General features: G+C 45.4%; 1 protein-coding gene across 5 annotated transcripts in view; it reads left to right on the top strand.

The window, feature by feature from the left end:
* IDH3G (isocitrate dehydrogenase (NAD(+)) 3 non-catalytic subunit gamma) overlaps nt 1-26,400 on the top strand; it is a 251,666-nt gene that overhangs the window by 76,373 nt on the left and 148,893 nt on the right. For 4 of the 5 annotated variants that reach the window (XM_089660777.1, XM_089660774.1, XM_089660778.1 and 1 more), the window contains exons 3-4: nt 545-556; nt 15,876-15,973. In XM_089660777.1, the coding sequence (XP_089516903.1) occupies nt 545-556; nt 15,876-15,973 (110 nt within the window). The remainder of the gene's footprint in view (nt 1-544; nt 557-15,875; nt 15,974-26,400) is intronic. The other variant, XM_089660776.1, reaches the window with a different exon arrangement.

The raw sequence follows: 26,400 nt of genomic DNA, 5'->3' as shown, positions 1-26,400 counted from the left end.
AAAAAATATTGGTTCCCTCACTTTGTTATTAGAATTACTTATTTATTACACAGAATTATCCTAAACTGCCCCCCCCCCCCCCCCCGTTTAATCTGTGATTACTTCATTGAGGGCTATTTCACACCAGCACATGCACTTCCTGTGCCTTCTAGTGCTGTCCAGTTTCTCAGCCCATTCATTTGGATGGGCTGCATAAAGCACTAGAACACAGAAAAAGTAGTACAAGCACTACTTTTTCAGAAAGCACTGCACCAAATCTCAAGGTACTGCAATACCATGTGATTTGGTGACTGCAAATGCAGCACTTGTCTGAAATGCTTTGGGTGCTTTTACAATTCATTGGCATTTTCAAGCTCTCCCAAGGGCAGCTTGTTCACCGGCTGTGCAGGAAACATGCACAGAACATGGTTTTCCCTCATTGTGTTTTGGTGTGAACTGGCCCTGAAAGAAGACAATTTATCTTTTTATGAAGCATAATCTAGTTCAGGCTACACAATTTTGGCTTCCTATTTTACTGACTGTGCCTTTTTCTGTTTCTTAACAGCAGCAAATCATAGTAAGTATATTTTTGTTAGTGTTGTTTTGTACAGATTACTTGCGTGCTTCATATTTTTTGTTGCATCACTAACGTGCTTCTACACCTCCATACATGTCTGGCTATAGGTGGCTTCTGATTCTGCTTCATTTGCTATCTTTTACTCACCTGATTTGTATCTTGAGCTAACCAGTCTGTCTTTCATGTGATAATTATTTACTAAAATCAGAACTAGATTAATCTCCCTTATTATTAAATCCATGGCTCAGATGCATTTGATACCTGTTTATTATACTAATAATGCGTTGTGGTTATTTTAATATACAGTATTAAACCCAAAAATAAAGATGCATTATATTTCAGCTTACTAGTCCTTCGATGTGGTGGTTGCACATTTTATTTATTTTTTTAATGCTTTTTTTCCCCCTTTATTTTCACCTGATGATCTGGCCAGTTAAACACTTCTGGCTTAGCTTGTCTCCACTCTGAATGAAGGAGACATCCTTGGACAACAGCATTGTCAATCTCGGGAGAGGGTGTTATACCGTATGTACTAGCAAGCTTAGATGGTCTTGACTAAAATTAAAATTGAACTCCAGCTAACACGTTTTCTTGTTTAAACTTTTTATTGTTTTTTAAAGGCAAAGAAAGACAGGATTAGGACAATCCATATACGTATACAGATGTAAATGAGAACAGGCAAAATTGTTGTCCTATAGAAATGGGGGGTGAATATATAAAATGCGTTACATGAAACCACTAAAAAACATGGAGAGATACAACGTTATAAAGGAAGGCAGGATTCGGATATACTTCAGAGAGGGTGGGCTCTGCCCCCAGTAACCATATGAGGGTTCCATACGAAGCAGTAAAAATGGGACAGGAGGGAGTAGAATAAAAGGGGGGAAATAAGAGACTGAAGAAGGGATAGAAGAAGGAAAGAGAGAATGTGAGACTTCTGGGGGGGAGTAGAGAACCTCGAGACCATATCAATGTATATAGCATGACGTAGGACAGCCACAATTGGGGATTAGGAAATGTCAAGGAAGGAGCAATGAATCGTCAAAGTTCGGTGGAAGAAAATGTTCCACCCATGGGGTCCAGATCAACAAAAACCTAGGAACAGCGTCTAGGATGGTAGTTTCCACTTTGACATGAATCATCGCCTGTGTAACCTTGTTCCTAACTGCTATAATGCACAGAGACGGAAACTTCCATGATTTGGCTATAATCTCTTTAGCTGGTGTAGTGACTTGCAAGAGAAGTTTAAATTGAGGTTTGGAAATGCTGGAAGGGCGCAAATTTAGGAGGGCTACAATTGGGTCGGGTGTTTTTGGTTTCATTAAGAGCCTGGATAACATATGAAAGACTTCGGCCCATAGGCTTGGGCTGCTGGGCAGGTCCATCAGACATGAAAATAAGTTCCTACCATCGCACAACCCCGAAAACATTCAGAAGGATAGTTGGGGGAATATTTAGCAATCCTCGCCAGGACGAAGTACCATCGGGTCAAAACTTTATAGGTAGTCACTAGGGCTACTAAGTTTTGTGAAGAGGACTTGGTAGCTGACCAGATGCGGTCCCAATCTGCAGGGTCCAATTGATGGTTCAGAGCGTAACAATGTTGCAGCTGGAGGTATCTAAAGATTTCTGTCACTGGTAAAGAGTGCGACTCACGGAGGGAAGGGAAATATTTGAAGCCTCTATTGGTCAAAAAATGGTGGGTACAGAGAAGGTTGGCCAAGGACCAGTGTCCAAAGGATCACAGGGGGACCAGGCTGGGGGGGAAGGCCGGGATTTGAAGATAGGAAAGCAGGGGGTTATGCGACGAAGGGAGGGAGTAGCGGGTTTTTAGCTTATCCCAGAAAGACATAGTGGGATGTTATAGGGTTACAAAGTGGACGGCGATCTGATGGCCACAGCCATAAAAGATTAGCAGTTCAGAGGGGGTTGCAATCTATCGATTCAAGGATGACCCACTGGGGGGTTTTGTGAGTCACATGATTTTTAGGCATTTGTGCAAGATGTACTGCTTGGTAATATTTAGTAAAATCTGGGAGACCTAGGCTGCCTTTGAGCTTAGATTTGTGTATGGTGGAATGAGGTATCCGAGGATGAATGGTGCCCCAAACATAGGTGTATATGCGTTGTTGCAGGATACGGAGGTAATGTGCAGGTACTGATATGGGTAGAACTCTAAACAGGTAAAGTATTTAGGGAGAATGGACATTTTCACAACAGTGGTCCTGCCCATCCAGGCCAATGGTAAGGAAGACCATTTAGTCATGAGATTAGTAAGATGGGTCAACATAGGTAAGTAGTTGGTTGCATAAAGGTCCGATAAGATAGAAGTTAGTTTAATGCCTAGGAAGGTGATTGAGAGCTGTGACCAAGAAAAGGGTAGAACCTGTTGTAAATGAGCCAGCTCCTGGGGGGTAGGGAGACATTGAGTGATATTGATTTCTGGGGGTTGATGTGGAGGCCAGAAATAGAGCCAAAATCCTTAAGAAGCCAGAGAAGAATTAGAGTGAAGATCAAAGGGGAGGTGAGAAAGAGGAGCACATCGTCCGCGAAAAGGTAAAGCTTGTGGTGGGAACCTCCTATCTCAAGTCCTCGTATGTCTGGGTTAGCTCTTCTCAGAAGGGTCAAAGGTTCTATGGCCAGGGCGAAGAGCAAGAGAGAAAGTGGGCAACCTTGGGAATGGTGCTGACTTTTTTTTTTTTTCTTTTTAACTCGCACATTGTGAGGGATCTTTATCTTCCTTCTGTATCAATACTATATTCGCCTGTAAAGACTCTCCCCTTATCTCCATCCCTTTCCCCAAGGCGTTCATATAAATCTTCATTTTGGGGATTAAAAGCTCTTTATATTTTTTATAGTATTTGACCGTATATCCATCCGGATCCGGGCTTTTCCCTCCCGCCATACTTTCTAATGCTATTTTTATTTCCTCTAAAGTTTTTTCTGCCTCTAGAGAGTTCCGTTGTGATTCTCTTAATTTCGGTAGGCCTGCCTCCTCTAGGTATGACTTTCTTTTCCCTCTATTTACTGTTTCCGTTTTCCTAAGCGTATCCTGAGGTATGATATTATACAGCTCATTATAATACTCTTTAAATATTCTAGCAATATCCTTGGTTGAGTGTACAAATTCCCCCTTGGGATTTCTTATTTTCTCGATATAATTTCTATTTCTCTTCTTTCTTAAAGTTCTTATTAAATACTTTCCCGGCCTATCTCCCCATCTGTACCTTTCACTTGTTATTTTATTAAAGACTCTTCTTTTTTCCTCCTCCATTACATTCTCTAATTCTTCTTTCTTCTTTATTAACATCTGCATTATCTCCTTAGATCTTTCCCTTTTATGTACCTGTTCAAGATCATATATTTCATTTAGTAATCTATTTATCTTTTCTCTCCTTTCTTTTTTCCTTTTTGCCCCCATTGCGATAAGTAGACCTCTGATGTAAACTTTATGTGCTTCCCACACCGTTGCAACCGACACATCCTCTGTTTCATTCTCTTTAAAAAACCATTTGATTTCCTTCTCAATTCTTTGACCAATCTCTTCCTCCATGAGAAGTGCCTCATTCAACCGCCATACATAACCTTCTTTCCCTTCCCTACCCCATCTTAACTTCATTGCAACTGGGGCATGATCCGACAGGGTACTTCCTTCAATTTTTACTTCTGCCACCAACTCTATCATTCGATGTTCTACTAATATATAATCTAGTCTAGAATAAGTCTCATGAACGTGCGAAAAGAAAGTATAATCTCTCTCCTTCATATTCCTAATTCGCCAGATGTCCAACTGACATTCATGCATTAATTTCTTTAACATTCTCAAGGATTTGCTTTCCTCCCTCCTCACAGAGGAAGTGGTGTCTATCCGCGGATCCATACAGATGTTAGTCTCCCGCTACTATCATATACCCGCTTTTAAAATCCATCAATCTCTTCAACACTTCTCTCATAACCCTCTCCGGCCTCTTATTTGGACTGTATATGTTTGCTATTGTACACTCAATTCCCAGTAATTTTCCTCTCAAAAATAGATACCTTCCCTCCAGATCCGTCAATCTCTCCTCCACCTCAAACCTTATATTCTTTGCGAAGCCTATAGCAACTCCCTTTGTTCTTTTAGTTGGTGAATCCGCATAGAACCATGTTGGAAAATATCTAGTCCTCAGTCTAACCTTCGACTCTATCTCTAGGTGTGTTTCCTGCAAGAATACCACTGAGGATTTTCTATGTTGGAGTTCTTTAAATAACCTGAATCTCTTTCCTGGACAGCTTAACCCTTTTACATTGTAGGTTATATATTGGATTTCTTCCATCTTACTCTTTTCCTACCTTCTCTCTCTTCCTCCTTCCCTTCCTCTTTCTTGTTCTTATAGAGTGTTTTTATCCTACTACCCTTTTCCCTCCCCCTATCCCTCCCCCCCTCCCTCAATACTCCCCTCAATCCCCTCCCTCTCCCCCCCACCTCCCCCCTCTTTTTAGGCCTTCACTTTGCCTAACCATCATTTGTGGAAATAACATCCACCTTTGACTTAATCCTTAGGGGCTTCACTCCTCCCATGGGCAGCCTCCCCTCCCTCCGGATCCAGCCCTTGACCCCCTCTCTACTTATACTTCTATAGAAGAAAAAAGGAGTCAAGCTGGAGGGATAAGGGAGAAAAAGGCGATGGAACGGGAGCAAGGAGAGAGAGAAAGAAGAAAAAAAAAAAAAACACACACAAAAAACTTCTCGCCCCTCCTCCCCCCCTCCACCCGTCTCCACCTCTCCCCTTTTTTTGATCTATTTCCCCCAGATTCTTCTTCCCAACCTTTTATTTCAATTTTCTGCATTTCAAGTCTATCGCAAAAATATCTCAAGTCCTCTGGGAACCTCAACTGGGCTGTTATTCCATTTTTCCATCCTATTAAACACTCCGGAACTCCCCATCTATATTGCACCTTCTGTTTTTTCATCTGCTCCAGCAAAGGCCTCAGGGCTCTCCTCTTCCAGAGAGTCTCTGATGACAAGTCCGCATATATTTGAATATCCATTTCTCCATACTTTATTACTGGTTTTCCCTTAATTTTCCTCCAGATTCTTTCCCTTTGTTTCCCATTATAAAGTTCAGTATTTTGCAAACCATCTCTTCCAATATTTCTCCTTTTAAACTTTCCGGAACCCCTCTTATCCTTATTTTTCTCCTTCTTTCTCTATTCTCTTGAATTTCCACCTTGTACTGCAATTTTTCCTGAGCTTTTTCCATATTATCTTCTCTAATTCGGAAATAATCTGGGTCTGGTCTTTAACTTTCTGCTCCGTTTCTTCCACTCTTAGCAACAACTGCCCCAGGTCATTCCGTATATTTACCATTTCTTGCTTTATTTTTCTCTCCAGATCTTTAAACATTTCTGTCATCTCTTTTTTTATTTGGGATTTGTAGATCTTTTTCTATCTCTGATATTTGTTGATTAATTATATCCAATTCCATTGATTGTTTAGGACTATTTTGCATACTTAAATCAGCCTCTCCTTTATCATTTCTGCTCTGGGGCCTTTCTGGGGTCACATTTCCCTGCGATGTATACTTTTTAATTGTCCCCGTTTGAGTCCCTTTAGGCCCGGTTCCTTTTGCACTTTTATTTTTCATTTCTTCTATAACTTTTATTTTCTCTCTCGTGTACTTGTACTTTGCAAAACAAAGAAATCAACAAGGTGTAGAAATAGAATTCCCGGCTCTGTCTTCCCACCTTTTTGTATGCCTTTGCCTGCGCCTTGCGTTCTTCTTATTTTTTTCTTATTCTCTGGGGGTCCCCCCTTTTCCTCTCTCTCCCTGCTTGCCACCAGCTCTATACAGTTTTTATATTTGGGGCCACCGCCAGACTCACTCACCCTTCCAATTCTTCTCGTGAGACGGCTCCAGGCTCCATCTTTCAGCTCCTTTTGGTAGGTCAGCTCTCGTCCTCTCAGGGGGACCCTCCAGGACTTTCCTCCAGACTCTTCCTTCTTTGTTGTTGGGCAGGCTCACCATCGACCGCCTGCCAGGGCTCCGGGGGAAGCAGGTCGTCCTGGCAAAACGGAGTCTCTCCTGCTCCCTGTCAGCCTCCGGCCGGGCGGCCGGCTTCCTTGCCTCCCAGAGATGCACTGCGGCCGGTCACGTGTCCTGGCCGCGCCTCCTTGTTTCCCAGCAACCAGGTACGGCGCCCAGGCTCAGCGTCCCTGCCTCTCTCCACTGGTCTCCTCTCCCAGCTCGCCCCGCCACGGGCAGCCGCTCAGTCAAGGAAGCCCGCCCGGTCAAAGTAGGTCACTCCTTCTAGGACTCCATCATCAAAGGGGGAATTCTAAGGTCCAGGGGGGGGTCGGTCGGAGGAGCCCCGTGCGGTAGCTCCTACCACGAGCTCTCCGCCGCCGCCATAGTCAGGCCCCCCGGGAATGGTGCTGACTTGTGCCCCAAGTATCTGACTCTAGCCGTTGATGCACAATATAAGGAGAAGATTGTGACGGGAGTGACTTTTGGGTGTGGGGGGACCTCTGTATCATCTCCCCAAATTCTTATGTTTAAGTGACCCTGTGCCTGTTAGGGTACAGGGTGTGTATGTGACGGTCTATTGTGTATTGGTGTGTTGTCCTTTGTCCCTGCCATGTGGTTGCCTATTGTACTGCCATGTGGTTATTCCTTTGTTCTCGGCTACATGGCTGTCCTTTGTCCTTGCCATATGCTGCCCCATTGTTCTGTGTCTTGGTTGGATGGGGAGGGGTGATGATGTGTTTCCTGCCCATACTGTAGCCCTCCCCACTGATGGGGCGGGCTGATGATGTGTTTCCTGTTCCTGATTGTGTTTCCCCGCCCTGTGTATATAACTTGTGCTTTGTGTAAAAATAAAAGAGTTGGCTTCCTGTTTTAAGAAGAGCTGGGTGCTGTCTATTTTCCTGAGGGATTTCAAGGGTGTGGTCTATGGATGGTGTTCGGACAGGGGAAGCTGCGAATAACGGAATATACAAAAGAGTGGTCGGGTTCCGGTTCCGTTACATTGGTGGCAAGCAGTGGGATTTTGCTTCCAAGCTGTAACCACATCCAAACCACCGGGATTCAAGAGCAGGAAAAGACGTCAGTCACCCCAGTGGAGCTATGGACCTGGCATCAGAGTTCCCAGGGCTGCTGCAAACTGTTCTTGCATCATAACCCAGGACTGTGTCTACGGATCAGTACCTGGAGCTCAGGCAGCGGATTTGGGAGGTTCTTTGGAGAGGAGCCATCCAAGCTGCTAGTATGGAGAAAGGCAAGTGGTATCCAACCCCAGAGGAAAGGGCCAGGGACCATCGGAAGTTACGTATGCCATTCCTGGGAGAGCGACCCCAGGAGCAATGGGTGACTGAGTTGGACAGGCTGGTCCAGCAGAAGATACAACTGGACAATAGATATCGGGCTCTGCGGTGGTACGCAGAGCAGGAGTATTTAGGGGAGGCAACAGAATGCTCTCCTGAGGGACATGACTTTGGTGGGCCTGGATTGCTGTGGGAGAGCCTTACAAATCTTTTCGTGTTTGGCGATGGAGAACCCACCCTGAAGGAGTTGCAAGAAGGCAGAGAGGCTATGTTCGGTCTCACAGGGGTCTCAGAGCTTGAGCCAGATCTGGAATACCTGCTGAAGAAAGAACTGGATCTAGGAAGGGCATACAGGCAGCTGCGAGGACATGTTCGGCAGTATGCGCAAGAATCAGCTGTGGAAATTCCAGAGACTGGGGATCTGATAGACCTCTCGGCTGAGGAGGAACCAGCAGTAGACCTGGCAACAGGGCCAAACAGTACTGAACTCTGCCCAGCACTGGTAATCTCTCCTGAGTTCCATGGACAGGAGATAGTGAACCCCTATCCCCAGACTCCAGTTCCAGAGGCTGGGGATTTGATTGATTTTTCTGCTGAGGAGGAACCAGCCGGCACAGCTCCCACAGAAGAGCTGGCACCAGGGCATGGCATTGTCGTCCTCTGCCCACAACAACCAGCACCACAGGAGCTAAAGCAAGAGGATGCAAGCGGCACCTCACAACAGCAGCTTGAGCTGATGTCCGTGGATGAGGGTTAAGACGGGTTAAGATGGGTGGAGAGGATTTTCGCAAGGAGTTTAATATCTGTATTAAGGAGGGAGATTGCCCTATAGTTTGACCTTATTGAATCGCCTGAGTTGGATTTCGGGATCATAGAGATATTAGCCGTCACTGTTTTCAGGGTTAAAAGATTGGCCAGTTAGGATAGCATTAAAGGTATTTGTTAAAACTGGGAAGAGAAGGTGGGCACATTTTTTTGTAGTAAGCAGCAGAAACGCCATCAGGACCCGGGTGTTTACGTAGTTTCAGGACCTTGATGGCGTTCAGGGTTTCAGTTGAGGTGATTGGTTGTTCAAGAACTTCCAGGTGGTGATCTGCCAGATTTGGAAAAGGAAAGTGGGCAAAGAGAGCTTCAGGGCGGGGCTGATCAAAGGAATCTGTTGGGGAATACAGCTGTGACAGGTGCTTACAGAAAACTTGTAAGATACGTACTTGATTACTAGTGAAATTGCCTTGGGATAGGCGCAGTCGGATCTGTTTAGTAGCTTGATCAAATCTGCGAAGCGAAAGGGCTAGGAACGTGTCAGGCTTGTTCGCTTTGGTATAATTTTTATGCTGGGACCTACGAAGAGAAAGTTCCGCCTGATCCATAAGAAATAGATCTAGTTCTAGTTCCAACCGTGATTGCTTCAAAGCTTTTCGGGTGCTAGGTGATGGAGCGTCTGAAAGGCCTGGTGGAACTGGTTGTAAGCCATTTCAAGACAGGAGCGCAGTTGACGTTTCTCTTTATTCAGGAAGGATGCTTTGCTGATACAGAACTCCCCCAGATAGGTTTGTGTGCCTCCCAGAGAAGGAGGGGAGAAATGTCTTGGGTAGAATTGAGTGACAGGTACTCCTTTAATAGCAATCTCGATGTCTAAACTATGGGATGGATGGGACAGTAGATAATCATTGATGACCCAAGAGAGGTCAGATGTCAAGGGTGCCAAAGACGCGATTGATGTGAGGACGGCGCTATGATCAGACCAAGGTATGGGAAGAATATCGGAGGTGATAAGCTGAAGAGAGGAACTTACAGTCGTGAAGATGTGGTCGATACGTGAAAACATTTTCTGAGGATGAGAGTAAAAGGTATATCGACGTTTCACCGGGTTGAGTTCTCTCCATGTATTGACTAGAGAATGATGATGTAGTAGGTTTTGAGAGGAGATTTTAGGGGCCAGCAGGAGGGGCGGCTGAGGTGATTTCTAGGAAGGGATACAGGGTGAAATTAAGAGTCTCCGCAGACAATAAGTGTACCGCGTTTATGGCAGTATGTGATGGTCAGGAGATGGCAGAGGAACGGTAATGGGCCCTGGTTGGGAGCATAGTAACTAACGATGGTAATTTCTGAATGGAGGAGCAACCCCGACAATGGGAGAATAGCGACCTTCAGGGTCTCCGATCTCAGAATGCAGTGTAAAGGGGGTTGTGTGATGGGAGGCTAGAAGGACACCTCTACATTTGGTTGTAGCGGAAGCAGTGAAAACTTGAGGATAGTGGGGACCAAAAAATTTGGGGGTGGTTGTGGAAGAGAAGTGTGTCTTATAGGCAAACGACATGCACCTTGAGTGATGCAAATGATCGAAAGGCTTTATTGCTCTTCTGTGGGACATTAAGGCCCTGTACGTTCAGGATAAGGATGTTCAAGGAACCCATGGCGGGAAAGTGTGGTTAGCTAAGAAGCATGGAGTCTGCGCTTGGGTGAACACAGAATGGCCTCGAGAGGAGAAGAAAGAGAGATAAACCAGGACGAGGGGGTCAGAGACGTCACACGGGAGAGAGAGTGGAGAGTGACATCAAATAGGAACGAAGAGGGGCTAATATGGCCCAGAGGGTGGTCCCTGAGACCCCCGCATAGCGGAGAGACCCAGGGATCAAGAGTAGCCCAGGAAGTACAAAAAAACAATACTGCATGGGCTAGTGGTGGGTACACAGTAACAAACATTGGGGGAAAGACAGCCCAAATCTTAACAAATATTGGTAGGTTCCCGCTGATACAGCAAGAACCTAAACTTCCAGGATAACAGGGAGGCTCCAGGACCCGTCAACATAGCCCAACAGGGGCATCAGAATGCCAGGAAAGGGTGGCGCAGCGTGTATAGCCGGGACCAGGGCTCCCAAGCAAATGTATAAATACATCCAGAAACATTTAGTGTAATAGAAACCAGTCAAACAAAAACTGAACATTAAGGACCTAGACGTTGGCACAGACAACCAAAAAGAGCCGTGACAGCCAATCTAGAGGGTGAAGTACCTCCTCAGCTAATTGGGGAAAAGGGGGCCAAGGGAAATCATCTGGTGGGTGGACACAGTCCAATGGAGAGCAGTGGGATGAATCCAAATGCACTTGTAGGCTTCAGTCCGTGGAATCTTGAGGAGCTGGAGCTGGGGAGGAAAAGCGTCCTCTTTTTTGAGCGCTAAGTTGACCTGCGGCAGAGTGGGAAGGATGGTGCTTTTGACAGTCAATGAGAGCCGTCTGGAGATGCCACAGGCGGATGAAGCTGGAGATTATGCAGCGTGTTGAGAAGGTCTTCAGGGGTCTTGCAGGTGTAATCTCGGGAGTGGAATGTAAAGCGAGCCGCAAATTAGAAGCTCCATCTGTAGGATCAATGTTGCTGGAGGACCTGAAGGTGGGGTTTCATGGCTCTGCATTTAGTAATCGTAGTGGGGCATAAGTCCTGAAACAACTGATAAGTGTGGCTTTGGAACATCAGGGAATCTGCCGAGCAGGCTGCCTGTAGAAGCTGTTCCTTTGTATGAAAAAGTGAAGCTTGGCGATATCGCGTGGCGCGCCATCTGGACACCGTGGGGCCAATGCTCTATGGACTCTATACATCTCTAGGCGTTCTATGAGTTGTGCCAGGTCTAGCTCTTGAAAAAGGGCCATGACTGTGGATAGAACGTCCGTAATAAACTCTGGAAGGCCGCGTATGCGCAGATTTGAATGGTGGGCCCGGTTTTCAAAATCCTCCAAACGGGATTGCAGAGTCACGGTCTTGTCATGCAGAAGTTCAAGTTCGTCCGAGTGGGTTTGGAGCGAGGTATCGAGGTCGTCGACCTGGTGTTCAAGGTTAGTGGTGCGTTGCCCCAATTTGCTGATTTCCGTAGACAGCTTGTCAGTAATGCGGTCAGAGGTTTGTTTCAGGGTGTGGCGGAACCGTTCCACCTGGGCTTCCTCGTGCGGAGCGATTCATCTCACCCAATGGTCCCCTTTTCCAGCAAGTCTTCTAGTGCTCTACCAAGGCAGGTATTGGAGCTCAAAACCAATCCTTTCCCTGCTACGCCAAACCACGAGTCGGAACTTCGTGTAGGGTGAAAATAACTCAATCTTTATTACGCACAGCTCAGTATATACAGCTTCACCTCCACCCCCACCCCCACCAGACAGCCTGGCATCTGGTTTTCCCCACCCACAACAAAACTTTACAACCCAACAATACAGTATGAACTCTATTAGAAGTGAAAGACTACAAGGTCACATTTCCCTAAACAAACAGTGTAGAATGTCTGTCTACATAACAGTGTTTTACAAAGTGGAAAACTGAAACAGGGCAAAATGTTATCACAAAGGGACGGTTCCTCACACAGGGCTTTGTGCAACATTTTTTCAAATTGCTTGAGAAGGTCCAGAGAAGAAAGGTCAGAGGTGGGAGCATGTAGGGGGTTCCCCAGGTCAGAGTCAGACTCACCATCAGATGTGTGGTGTAGACTGGATCGAGCAGCCAAATGTGCAGCATAAGGCTGTGCCTGTGCGTGAGATGCAGGGATGGCTGCCATCTTGGAAGAGGCCTGTGCTAGAGCCTCCTTAATCAGTTTAATATGCGGCTGTGTTTGGTGCTTAGCTGGTCCCCGGACCATCGTGACAGGTGCCAGGAGGGTTGCCACGGAGACCGGAATCGTTGCGGTACCGGGACATGCCACTAGCGGTGTCCGGGAGGCTGATTTCCTCTCAATGCAGCGGAGCCTCAGGCGGAAGTGTCTGTTTCGGTGGCCTGCGCTTGTGCACCCCAGCTAACCCTTTTTAAGCATTTAGAGCAACATTTTTTTTTCTTCTTTTTGGGATAAAGATTTTACATGAGGCCTGGTTAACACTTTTTTGCATTTTTTAGTGCTTTTTGTGTTTTGCAGAAACTCACTACAGTCCATTGACCTTGGTTTCCTATAGGGCACGTTCACATCTATGTGTTTTCAGCCACTGTGTTTTTGGAAAGGGCCAGGGACTTTTTTTTTTCTCCACAGCAGATTGCAACATGCATAGCTGTGAACCAGTCCTTAATGGGGGGAAAAAAAGATGACAATTGTAAGCATCCCTGTCAGTGGTGAATGGTTTGTCTGAATCCTCTAAATCAGGGGTCTCCAAACTGCAGCCTGAGGGACAGATGTGGTCCTTTGGTTTTGCCTTTATCTGGCCCTTGGGGAATTATTCCTTTCACTGATATGAGGTACTATTTCTTCCCATGACACCATAGACCGGGCACTAGTCATCCCACTGACACTATCAATGGGGTACTACTCCTCCCAGTGACACCTTAGACGGTGTATTAATTCTCCCACTGACGCCAATAATTTCATTTTTTTTCTACTCCCACTGACTACCAAGCCTATGGCATTGTTTGCTCCCACCGATGCCAGGACATTTTCTACTTTCTCTGGACACAGTCCAGCCCCACTAATATTTAAAGGGCAGTACAAGGCCCTTTGTTTCAAGACCCCTGCTCTAAATAACAATGTTGTTAGACAGCTTGACCTGTTGAAGAGGGAAAAAATCAGCCTTAGGCTTGGTTCACACCTATGCAGTTTGCTTTTGATCTGCTTTTGCAGTGCATTTTACGTTTTTGATGCATTTTTGTGGTGTTGTTTATGCTTTTTTTGGCAAATTTGTTGTTGGGCAGATTAACCGCTTCCACACCATCCTATAGCAGAAATACTGCTACAGGGTGGCACGGGTGCACAAAATCATGTGTGTCTGTGTGTGTGTGTGTGTGTGTGTGTGTGTGTGTGTATATATACGTGATTTTGCAGTTCTGGGTAGGGGGCACGTGTGCCCGCCTTACCCGTGCCACTATCAATCACCGGGTCCCTGCCGGTGGTTCCCTTCCAGCACCTGGCTATTGCCGAGTATCACCGACGGGGGTGAGACCTGTGTATAAACAACACAGATCTCTCAGCTGTCAGCTCCTGCATAGCAGAGCCATACAAAGAAGTGTGCTTACAGTGTAAAGCACACACACAGCACATAGTAAAACAGCACACAGTAAACCCTTTGATCGCCCCACGTGTTAACTGCTTCCTGACAAGTTCCATTAGTACAGTGTCAGAGCTTTTTATTAGCACTAATCACTGTATTGGGGATGTCAGTGACACCAAGTCAGTTCCCCCCCAGTGTCAGATTGCCCACTGCAGTCCCACAGTCCCTCTATAAGTCGCTTATTGCCGCCATTACTAGTGAAAAAAAAAATTCCAGTATATATACCACCATTTGTAAATGCTATAACTTTCACGTAAATCAATTAATTTATACGCATTGGGATTTTTTTTTTTTTTTAGCAGACATGTAGAATACATTTTGGCCTAATGACAAAATTTGAATTTTTTTTAAACATTTTTTACGGGACCTGTTTAATAGCAAAAAGTCAATTTTTTTCAAAATTGTCAGGCTTTTTTTGTTTTATAGCTCAAAAAAGAACGCAAAGGCGATCAAATACCTCCAAAAGAAAGCTGTATTTGTGGGGAAAAAAAGGATGTAAATTTAATTTGGGTGCAGCGTTGCATGACCGCGTAATTGTCATTTAAAGTAACGCAGCGCCGTATTGCAAAAAACGGCCTGGTCAGGAAGGGGGGTAAATCCTCTGGAGGGCAAGTGGTTAAAAAATGCAAAAAGGCGTAAACAACGCATAAGAAGCACACTACATGCTTTCCTGTAGCATCTTTATTGAAGTCTATTGAACCAAAAAGGCACCATTTTGCATTTAAAAAAGGTCCTGACCCCTTCCAAAAATGCAGCAGTTGAAAAACGCATAGATGTGAATGTGTCTCACAGGAATCCATAATAAATGGACTGTAGTGCAGTTCTGCAAAAAGCACCAAAAAATGCATAGGTGTGAGCCAGACCTTATTAGCTGAAACACAAGAAGAAAATAAAGGACAAAAGCCTAAAAAAAAAAAGAAAATGCATGCTGCCACCACATCTAAAAATTGATAAACTGCAATATATTTTTTTGTTTTGGGGTTTAATACAATTTAAGTGTTCATCTGCAACAATTCTTATCACTGTTCTTCAGCACTTATTTGTAAAACTACATGAAAATTGCTTCCAGTGAAAGCGGACTCATTTGATTGCTATAGTCAAGGCAACCACTTCTTTTCTTGAAAATCAGTGGTGCACCGAAATGAAAATTCCAGTGCTGAATATGAAAATTCAGGATGCATTTGGCCAAATGACTGGCATTTTTGCATTGATGTCACTAGGGGGCATTTTTGCATTGAAGCAGACCTTCATCTTCTTCCACTACTTCCCTCTGCTCCACCCCTCCTCCACTCAACAGTTTTTTTGCTCTCCTTTTTTTTTCCAGCCCTGCCTCCCCATGTACGTCATTCGTCTTAGTTGAATGACATATGCACTGCCCACTGTGCCTCCCTAATAAGCACGTGGCATATCCCAGGAAGCGTAACCTTCCATAGAGAAGAGGAGGGGGCGGGCTTATCAGCGCGCCATCGGGAGGCCCACCTGCTGAACCTAGAAGAGCTGTCGGCCTCTCGATTATGTCAGAAAGAACATGGTGGCGCGGGACAGAGCTGTGGCAAGACATGAGAGGATCTCAGTGGAACAATGCCGCATCCACTGGACGGGTGAGTATCTGAAATCTGCAGATACTACCTTTAAGGTGAGTGGGGCTGAAAAAAAAAATGGGGTGGGTCAGGGGCCGCTCCGCTTTAAAGGCAATGGGTTGTGATTTTGAATTGAAGTCACTAGGTGACGTTTTTGCATTGTCTATGGGACGCGGCTGCATTAGAATCTATGGGACGCAACTTTGCATGAGAATCTATGGGACGCAACTTTGCATGTGAGGTGCCTTGACACATTTCTTTTACAATAAAAACAGAAGCCATTATCAGCACATTTTTTCCTTTGTCAGAATGCCAATAACACAATACGCTCGGCCGCCAATATATATGTGCATCTTTATTGAAAACCTTTATGTCAGTCTTATGGGCTGACCTCATGGCCTAACATCACTGCTGTCTATGGTTTTAGCCCCCACCTGCTAAGTATGGAGGAAGACACACAGTAACAATGATCCCAGGGGATGGCATTGGACCAGAACTCGTGCTGCATGTAAAAGAAGTTTTTCGGTAAGCTGTTTTTTGTATAGAACCTTAATACACATTTGGGCCATCTACTGTGTTTTTGGTTGATACAGTTTCTAAAGTATGCCAATTATAGAAATTATGAAAGCAATGTACAAATGTGTATGTCCTAAAAAAAAAGTGATTGTATGGGTGTTTCAATATCTTGAGTCCCAGTTGTGCATTTGCATTTGTTTGTCCCAGCAACACTGCAAAATAGTCCACGTGCTTGCACTATCTTTCAGATTTTTTATTTATCACAAGCCTGTGTAAATTATGCCATTGTGCCAATTACTGTACACATAAATTCAACTTGATTTGTATGTTAGGGCTCATGTCATGTACACTGCCGCTGCTAAACTGACGTTCAGGAGCTGTTGAGAGTTTTTTTTGAGAGTTTTATTTCAGCAGCCCCTGAATGTTTTATGTTTTCCTATGTGTCCATGTACACATAGTCGTTTACAGGCAGTTGAGTTTACAGTCGTTTTCTTGAATGCAACAAAATCGCGTTTAGGAGTAGATTTTAACAGCGTTCCAAACGCTTGTAAACGTGGCTAAGCACGTTTATGTGCGTTTACGTTTAGACAAATTATTTGGCTGGTTCATATCCAGGGCACTATTCACTAAGCAGTATCTTTCCGCATCTGAGTATTCAGTAGGATACCACATTGCATTTTAAAAAAAAACCCATTTGGATCCACTAAAAAAGGCTACTAAAATACCGCATGAGTTATTTTATCAAGTCATGCGGTATTTTAGTAGTGAAAAGCATGCATTAATGTTTCAGCTGTCGGGGTTCCCACTGACAGTTGAATGTAAAAGAAAGAATTGCCGGCAATTCAAAAAATTATTTAAAAAACAGCGTGGGGTCCCCCCTCCCATCCATACCAAGCCCTTCGGGTCTGGTATGGATTTTGAGGGGAAACCACACGGCAAAATTTAAAAAAAAAATGGCGTGGGGGTCCCCTCCAAAATCCATACCAGACCCTTATCCAAGCATGCAGCCCAGTAGGTCAGGAAGGGGGGGCGCGAGTGAGTCTACCCCCCCGAACCATACCAGGCCACATGCCTTCAATGTGGGGGGGTGCTGTGGGGTAGGGGGGCTCCCCTCCAAAGCACCTTGTCCCCATGTTGAGTGGGACAAGGGCCTATTCCCCATAACCCTGGGCTGTGGTTGGGGGGGTCTGCTGGTGGGGGGCTTATCGGAATCTGGAAGCCCCCTTTATCCCGGCTTGCCCCCAAGTGAATGAGTATGGAGTACATGGTACCGCTACCCATTCACAAAAAAAAAAGCTGTAGTGTGAAAAAAAGACGAGACATTCTTTCACAAGTCCTTTATTAAAAGAAGGAAAATAAAAGAATGTCCCCTGAAGTAGATCCAACGTCAATCACGATGCCTGCCGCCGCCTCTCTGAATAAAAGAAAAAAAAGAAAGGCTCCGCTCCCGACTAGGGCTCCCGGCCATTTGGCTCTCTGCTGGTTTGACATTTCTTAAATATGTAAGGGCTGGGCCATCATGTATGTGACCCCCGCCCTGTGTGACGTCATTGACCAGCATGCCCCGGCAGCGATCACCACCTGCAAGGAGACGCTGACAGCAAAGATAGACTTCCTGGCAACAGACATCAGTCTTATTCGTCACTGTTGCGGAACCGTTCCGCCTGGGCTTCTTTGTGCGGAGCGATGTGTCTCAGCCAATGGTCCCCTTTTCTGGCAAGTCTTCCAGCACTCTGCCAAGGCGGGTATTAGGGCACAAAGACAATCCTTCCCCTGCTATCCCAAACCAGGAGTTGGAACTTTGTGTAGGGTGATTGCATGAATGCTTTATTGAACACAGCTCAGTTTATATAGCACATCCTGGCAGTAATCCCTGCCCCTTTCATCCCTACCAGACAGTCTGGCATCTGGTTTTCCCAACCCACAACAAAACTCTACAGCACAACAGCAATCCGCACAGTATGAAATCTAGAGAAGTGAAAGACTACAAGTTCACATTACACTAAACAAACAGTGTAGAATGACTGTCTACATAACAACTGCTAAACATATACAGCTTTAGGGTAGAACGGGAAGACCACTTAACAAGGTGATTGAACAGAAAGGGCAAAATGTTAACACAAAGGGACAGTCCGTCACAATCACGACCTTGATGAATTTAGGTCCCGCGTTTCTGAAGTGGAGGACACGGTCCATTCCAACTCATGGGAGCTGAGGGCCCTACAGATGCAGGTCAAGGCTCTCCAGGAACAAGTCATTGATACTGAAAATTGACTCAGAAGGAATAACATTCGCATTTTGGGCCTTCCCGAGCGGGCCCAAGGGGTAAAATCGGCTGAAATTGCTAAATAACTGACTACCCTGTATGGCCTAACCATCATGCAGATGTTATTGGGGATTATACCTCTCGAGGTTAAATTAAGGATGGTTAGATTTGTGGATGGGGTACCATTCCAATGTTTGGCCCTCTATATGAGCAGATTATGGGTTATTATCCCCATGCATATCATCTTTATTGTTTGTCTTTGGTGGTAGTTTTTTATACAGAGTTCTATGTTTTGTTATTATCATCCTTTTGATGTAGGTTTGAGATTATGTATATTTCTACTACCACTCTTAGCATATATATATGTTTAATACTCACCTATATTTCCATAGGACCATTTAAGTATTTATATGTTATTTTCATTATGGCCATTTGATTATGCCACACCAATTTGCTGTTATATGTTATTGCCTGCGGAGACTGAGCTGTAGTTTGGTATCAGACTGATGTGCTGATCGACTGCAGCTGATCTTGTATACGGAAAGGGTATATATTTTATGAGCAGACGTCTGATATCCACTCCGCCCCTTGAAGACGTCAAGTGACGAAACGCGTTGGGCCTGGCCTAGTGGATGTGATGTTGAAACGTTCCTCCCAGCTGTCGGCTGTTTGATCGCAGTGCAGGAGGTTCATCCCTTGGTTTTTCCCTTGTGGATGTGGCATTTTAGAGGCTGTCATTGCTGGTGTCAGCTAGACACCTTCTTTGTGAGTGCAATACTTTATTAATAAAATTTTACTGGTTTTAAACGCACTGCACCATCATATCTCTTCTTATTCCTCGAGCTTTGCCCATGTTATTGGAAGATCATTTGCTGCTTAGCTGTTCCATATGTGCTGCCTAGCTGTTCCATATGTGCTGATTGGATTACTATTGGTTGCTGTTCCTCTACTGCAGTGTTTCTCAACTCCAGTCCTCATGGACCCCCAACAGGTCATGTTTTCAGGATTTCCCTCAGATGAAACAGCTGTGGTAATTACGAAGGCAGTGAAACTGATCAAATCACCTGTGCAAAATAATGGAAATCCTGAAAACATGACCTGTTGGGGGTCCATGAGGACTGGAGTTGAGAAACACTGCTCTACTGGGATGTCCTGCAGATCATTGCTCCCAGAGCAAAATGCTATCATGCTGGTTTATAATATAATCAGCATATAGCTCTGGTGAGTGTATTCATTTCATCTGGTGTCGGATTTGCACATGGGTGTTTGTTTTCAAGATTGACATTAAGTTGATATTGGACTATCACTGTTATGGTGGCTGGACTTGTGTTTATATTTATGAATTCATTTATTTTTATTATTTATCCTTGCATGTTTTGTTAATAATTACCGCACTTTTTATTTGTACACTATTTTACCTTTTTTGGTTAGAGGTGCTGCTTATTTGATTTATTTAGCATTTTCTGTGGTGCTTCTTATATCTGCTACAATCTAACCATCATGCCGCCTACCTTCGTTGTGGAACGGGCCCTTAGGGTCCCACCGACACCTCCTCCATCAGGGTCCCCCCCGCGCCCGTTTTCTCTTACGCCTTCTCAACTATCGGGACCATGACAAAATCCTAGCAGCAGCCTGTACCACACCTGACCTATTCCTAAGAGAATGCCAAGCTGCTGTTTTTCCCCAGACTACTCCCAGGAAGTCCAACGGTGCCGCAAATCCTTCACAGAAATCCGCAGGTGACGTTGAGAAAAAGGCATCCACTTCAGTCTTAGGTACCCCAGCAAGCTGAGGAGCGCCGATGGGGACCAGGCCCACTTCTTCGAAACACCTGAGGCCGCCACCAACTGGTTGGATTCTCATTAAGACTGCCAACCAACGGTTACTGCTTTCCTCTTCGGTTCCACGGATGCCAGCTACATGCCTTCCCCTATCCACATTTTTACCTCCCTTGAATGGTAGTGGTTGGTGAGGGACCCTCCCCCCCCCCCCCCTCCTGTCAATAAAGATTTGTTTTGTTGGTGATTGAGGGTCCTGCTCCCCACCTTCCTTCTTTGAGTACTGACCTCATCTGTTCCATCCTGGAGCTCCAGTCCACGTCCAGCAAGTTTATTGCAAGCCTTTTTACAGTTGATACCCTCCCTCCTATCGTTGTTATCTACACCGGAGGGACCTGCATTTTCCCCCTAGTGCAGTTGAACCCCTGCCCTGATGTGTTTCTGAGGAGGGACGTTTGTTACTTATTTTTCTATGACACTTGGACATTGTACTGCACTACTGCCTGCACTTGTTACTGTTCAGGGTAAAAGCCCCATCTACTTTTCCCAGTTTTGAGGGAATATGCAGGATGAGGGCAGAGTATGCACCTCGGTGCATGTTGGGTTCTTGTTTCTTGTTTTCTGTGTCTTGATTCACTGTTATCCCTGGCTGAGGTGGGGATTGCTGCTCCTGAGATGCCCTTGCTGGTTTCATATCCTCCGGGAAATCTTTCTAGCTCACTGTATGCATGATGGCTATGCCTAATGATGCCTCCTTCACGTTCCTCTCGTGGAATGTCCGTGGATTAAACTACATGGATTCAAAAAGCCTTCCATGCTGCCTATTCCACTTTTGCTAGAAGAGTATCCATCCTGATCAGCAAATCCCTCCTCTGTGTTATTGAGACCATTCATACTGACCCACAGGGCAAATATTTTGATGGTTCTTATGTTATGGAGTCAAAGATACATTGTCACCACAATATATATAGCACTGCTATACACACTTCTGGAGAGGATTGCTCCGCCAAATGGCTAATTATGGGGGATTTTAATGCCATCTTAGCTCCTGACCTTGACAAACCTACCCCTCCCCCCTCAAACATTTTTCCACTGATCTTGTTGCAGTGGCAAGGGTGGAAGAAGTTTTGGAGATGAAAACCTCCCACCACTCGATCTTTTTCCTGCTTCTCCACATCCTACAAAACCTCTTCCCGAATTGACCTGGCTTTTGCCAATCCTGCATTATTGGCGGATGTCCTAAATGCCTCTTACCTACCCAGTGGATTATTGGACCATTTTCCGCTGGCCCTGGCACTTCGCTCCCCCCCTTCTCGCAAAGCCTCCCTCTGGCGATTGGGACCTTGCTGAATCTGCCACCCAATCGTTGCGGATGTTATTTCACTGTAATGGAACCGACCCAGACTGCGCTTGAGTACTTCCGTTAGAATACCGCTTCCCCGTCCGAACACCGACAACAGACACCACAGCTGACCATACAAGACTAGACGACACCAGTCTTGAAGTAAACCAGGAGGTAGACTACTTTATTTGAACACAGATACAAGATATATACACTCAGGGGCCAATCCCCCCTCCCTGCCTAATGACACAGGGCAGGGCAATCTACATTTAGTAACAAGAGACACACAGGTATTCAAACTTCACACCAGCAGACAGTCCCATCAGGAGGGAGGGCTTCTGGAGACACCCCCCCCCCCCCACTAAGCTAATATACATAAACACATACATCCCATAATAGTTTGCTCCCAAGCCAGACAAACAATAGAACAATGGGATGCAGCCACATAACATTAAACAATCAACAGCCCCCACCCCACCTATCTTCTAAACATGTCTACCTAGTCTGAGACAAAGCCCACACAATATTAGGACAGATCACCCTGTACCCCTAACAGGCACAGGGTGATTTACAAATAAGAGGGATATGGGGAGCTGAGACAGGGGTCTCACCACCTCTCCAAAGTGATCTGGGTTCCATGGGCCCCCCACTCAAAGTGACTCCTGTCACATCCACCACTACTGGGGGAATTCTAGGAAAATAATGCTTGGTCATCCTCTCCAGATGTTACATGGGACGCTTTCAAAGCATACACATGGGGTCAATACATCTCTTCTATTGCTGCGATCCGCAAAGTTCAAACCAATACTACCCATACTTTACAGGACTCAGTGGAGGACCACACTGACGAATATGCAGCAGATCCCTCTGAATCTAACTTTGACCTCCTCTCCATGGCGAAAAGGGAATTGCACCTCCACTTATTGGAAATTACTAGATTGGATGTCCTTGACAGCAAACAGCAATTTTTCAAACAAGGCAGCCATAATGGGCAGCTTTTAGCGATTCTGACTCAACACGATCAGCTGCTCACCTTAATTCCTCCCTGTCGGACATTTCTAGAGACCTTCCGTCAATTTTACAATACCTTATGTGCCTCCACGCTACCCCTGGACTTTTCTGGCACAAGACTTGTCATCTCTGTTGGATCAGTTAGCATTGGGATGGCTTTCAGATGCGGAACGGGAAACCTTGGTGAGGCCCATTACTCCAGAGGAGGTTTCTACTGCCATTCACTCCTTCCCTACAGGGAAAGCCCCTGGCCCTGATGGCCTCCCCATCAAATTCTACAAGGCTTATAGTGATATACTTGCCCTGCTGTTAGCCTCCCTCTCCACACAAAGTTTATCCTCGGGTAAGCTGCCCTCTATGAACCATGCGCATGTGGTGTTGATCTATAAATCCCCTAAAGATCCTACCTCCTACGCCTCCTATAGACCCATTGCTCTGCTTAATACTGACTTTAAAATCCTAACCAAACTTCTCACTTTGAGGCTACAACCGATCTTGCCTACTCTTATTGAGCCGGACCATGCCACACATCAACATGGGTTCCAGGGTGGTGGCCTCCCTAGATCTTGAGAAGGCCTTTGATACGATTGAATGGCAATTCCTTTGGGAGGTGCTTCCTAGAATGGGCTTCCCTTTGGTATTCAGTACATGGCTTAAGATGCTGTATGCCAACCCCACAGCTGCGGTCTGATTGAGTGGCGACGTATCAGCCCCATTGCCTAGAGACACTCTGCAGGGCTACCCTCTCTCTCCAGCTCTTTTTGTCATAGCCGTGGAGCCCATAGCTGAGGCTCTCCGTATCTCCTCTAACATCAAGGGCCTCCACATTGGCTGGCTGGAGGAGAGGGTAGCCCTGTACGCTGATGACCTCCTTTTTGTTCCTAAACGGTGCCAGTCTGTCGCTTACTGGGGCCCTCCAGATTCTACACTCATTTGCCCTGGTCACTGGTCTTAGGGTCAACTGGATGAAATTCTTACTGTTCCCCATAGACCCCCAGGCTCCAAATGTTCAGTTACAATGGGTGGAGAGTTTCAAGTATCTGGGAGTCATGGTCTCTCTTCGGGCCTCCGACTGTAAGGGAATTCCTGTACAGCGACTGGGGCATAGAAATGCGCATGTGTGCAACAGCACACATAGAAATGAGCATGGCTGCATCGCTAATAATAATCAGCATTGGTTCGCGCATGCACGCAAGAATGCGCGCGTTCATGGGTGCACACGCGGGGGAGCGTGCCCACAGTTTCTGGCACCAGACGGACTATCTTACTCTCTCAGTGCTGACTGGTCTTCCCTGTGTCCTGCTGTATCCTGGTTTCTGATCCTGGCTTCCTTCTGAACTTGTCCTTGTCTGATGTTTTTGGTAGCTCATCGCCTGCCCGTTGCTGACCCTGGCTATTACTCTGACTATGCCTTCGGCTCCAGTTTGGCTCTACAGTCCTGCCGAGTGCTTGTCCTGGCTATCCATTATATCAGCTCCGGTTGTCACGGTGTGTTCCAGCCTCATGCTCATCAGAAGTTCCGGCAAGCCATGTACCCAGATCTTGCAGTTACAGTGGAGTGCTTCCTTAACCTCATCTGACTTTTCCGGCATCTTTGTTCCTGACTGGATGCCCTGCTTGATTTACCAAGGTTACACCTCCAGCCGCAAGTTCTGCAATCGCTATCCACAGGCACTTGTGTTTCTCCTGTCCCTTGGCACCATCTGTTCCACCTTCAATGGGGCCTGGGTTGGAGATACAAGAGAGGCTGACCTCATCAATTCAGACTTCTATCACGTACGTGACACAGACTTTCTCCCCTTGAATCTTACTCCTGTAGTACAAGATCTTAAGCTGAAGGCATGGGAGTCCCTACCTCTATCTCTCCTTGGGCGCATTGACCTTATCAAAATGAAACTCCCCTATTTGTTTAGACACTCTCCACAATGGTTCCCCAAGTCCTTTTTTACCCAACTTGATCAACTGTTCCCCTCCTTATGGGACCCTAACACTCCCAGATACAAACTTTCTACCCTTTTATGCGACCCCCCTTCTCAAGGCAGCTTAGCATTCCCAGACTGCAACAAATACTTCTTGGCCACCCAACTGGTTACATCTGCCTGGTGGCTAAACCTTGATCTCAATTCCTCTACTGTTCTCGAGGCTGCGGTGGTGCATTTCATGGAGACTCTAAAGTTCCTTGTATATAGAGGGCCTCACGCCCCCTACCCATTGATGCCCTCCATGGTTACCACCCTGCGAGTCTGGTGAGCTGGCCTAACATGGAAACACTACCCCAAATTAGCTGTTTCTCCGAATACCCCATTGTAGCTCAATCCCTCCCTGCCCCATTTCTATATTTTACATGAACCCTTCCCTTCCACACCCTGGTTTCAATAAAGGAACCATTTAATTCAGTTTAAATTGGTACATCAAGCATATTATACTGCTTATAGACTTCACAAAATGAATCCCTCGCACACTCCAGAGTGCTGGCACTGTGGGGATGTCCTGGGAGATTTTGCCCATGTGTTTTGGCGTTGACGAGCGATAACTGATTTCTGGAGTGAGGTGATATCTCTGTGCAATAAAATGACCTCTGTTTCCCTACAGCCCTCCATACCAGTCTGTATATTAGGATTGGTTAGTAATCTTTTACCTATAATAGCTGAACGCACTCTGATTAGCCTACTTTTATTCTACGCAAGAAAGGCCATAGCATTGAATTGGAAAAAGTCTGCCGTCACTAACATTCTGTAAGCGGTTAATCAATGATAATCTACCACTCTATAAAGATACTTATATACACAGAGGCTGTCACAGAAAAGTATGGTCTAAATGACTAGCGAAACCCTCCACTGCTTCAGACATGCCAACAACATGTGTAGTTTATTACAATTCCGAGGCGTCTCTGTGTATCTTTCTGGTCCTCAGGGTATCCCAAACCCCTTAACTTATGTTATGTCTGGACACTCCCTACCGCCATATGTACCCCTCAGTTCATGGCTGTGACCACCTTGGCAACTCTAATAGATTTTATATGTAACCCTCCCGTTTATTATCTACCTTTAATGTATATTCCTGCATTGCTCCACCCCTGCAAAGGTATGATATCTCTGAACCATTGTTAGTTACTTTTTTTTTCTTTTTATTGTTGCTCTCTGTGTAACATGTTAAATATGTTCAATAAACAGATTTAAAAAGGAAAAAAAAAATAGTGCAGGAACCTTTCAAAGTCACTGCGACTTTAGATAGCATAGATCTGAATGGGTGCCATTTAAAATAATGGGCTGCTACTTGTCGTGTGACTATGTATCCAAAGTCGCACATATGTGAATGGCACCTTAGACAGTTGTCACCAGAACAGTTCCCCTCATTTAAGGATTTACCCTGTTCTCTAGTTTCAGTGACAGCTGTAACATTTTTGGATTTCTTTTTTGCCTCAGTGACCGTGGTCACCAGGACACACAGACAAGGTGGAGATCCAGTGACAGACAAAGAGCAATAAGAACTTTGTCTTATACCAGAGCAATAAGAACTTGATAAGATTTCTAACCCTTCCCGATGCTATCCAAATCTAAAATAGTTTAGGGTATACATACAACTATCGCCAGGGGGTCCCAGGATAGCTGAAACTCCAGTGCACATCGCTGGATCGAGAGGGGGCTTAAATGTGTGTGTGGTGTGGGGGGGGGGGGGGGGTTGGGGGTGATGCTGCACACACAAGGTTTTTTACCTCATGCATGAAGGTAGAAAACCTTGAGCCTTGACCACTTTAAAGAAGTTCTATCTATCCCAACATGTATATAGATATTATGTTAGATTATAAAAGTAAAACATTTTAGGGTGCAAAAACAGCACATCTTAGAACCAGAAAAATGCTCTAATATCTCAGAAATGTAAAGATACATTTTATGTGTTATGATAAATACAGAGTAACTAAGATAGTAAATTTTGAATGAGTTGTGGCTTTGACAATTATAAAATTGCATTTTATTAGTTTGATCATGCCTAACTACATATTAAGTGTGGGGGAAGTGGTTCAGGTTCTGAAAATGCA

This window comes from Staurois parvus, unplaced genomic scaffold (assembly GCF_062004578.1).
Source record: "Staurois parvus isolate SC_StPar_1 unplaced genomic scaffold, SC_StPar_1.0 ptg001272l, whole genome shotgun sequence".
NCBI lineage: Eukaryota > Metazoa > Chordata > Amphibia > Anura > Ranidae > Staurois > Staurois parvus.
The sequence above is the reverse complement of the archived record's forward strand: the minus strand, read 5'-3'. Positions and strand labels throughout refer to the sequence as shown.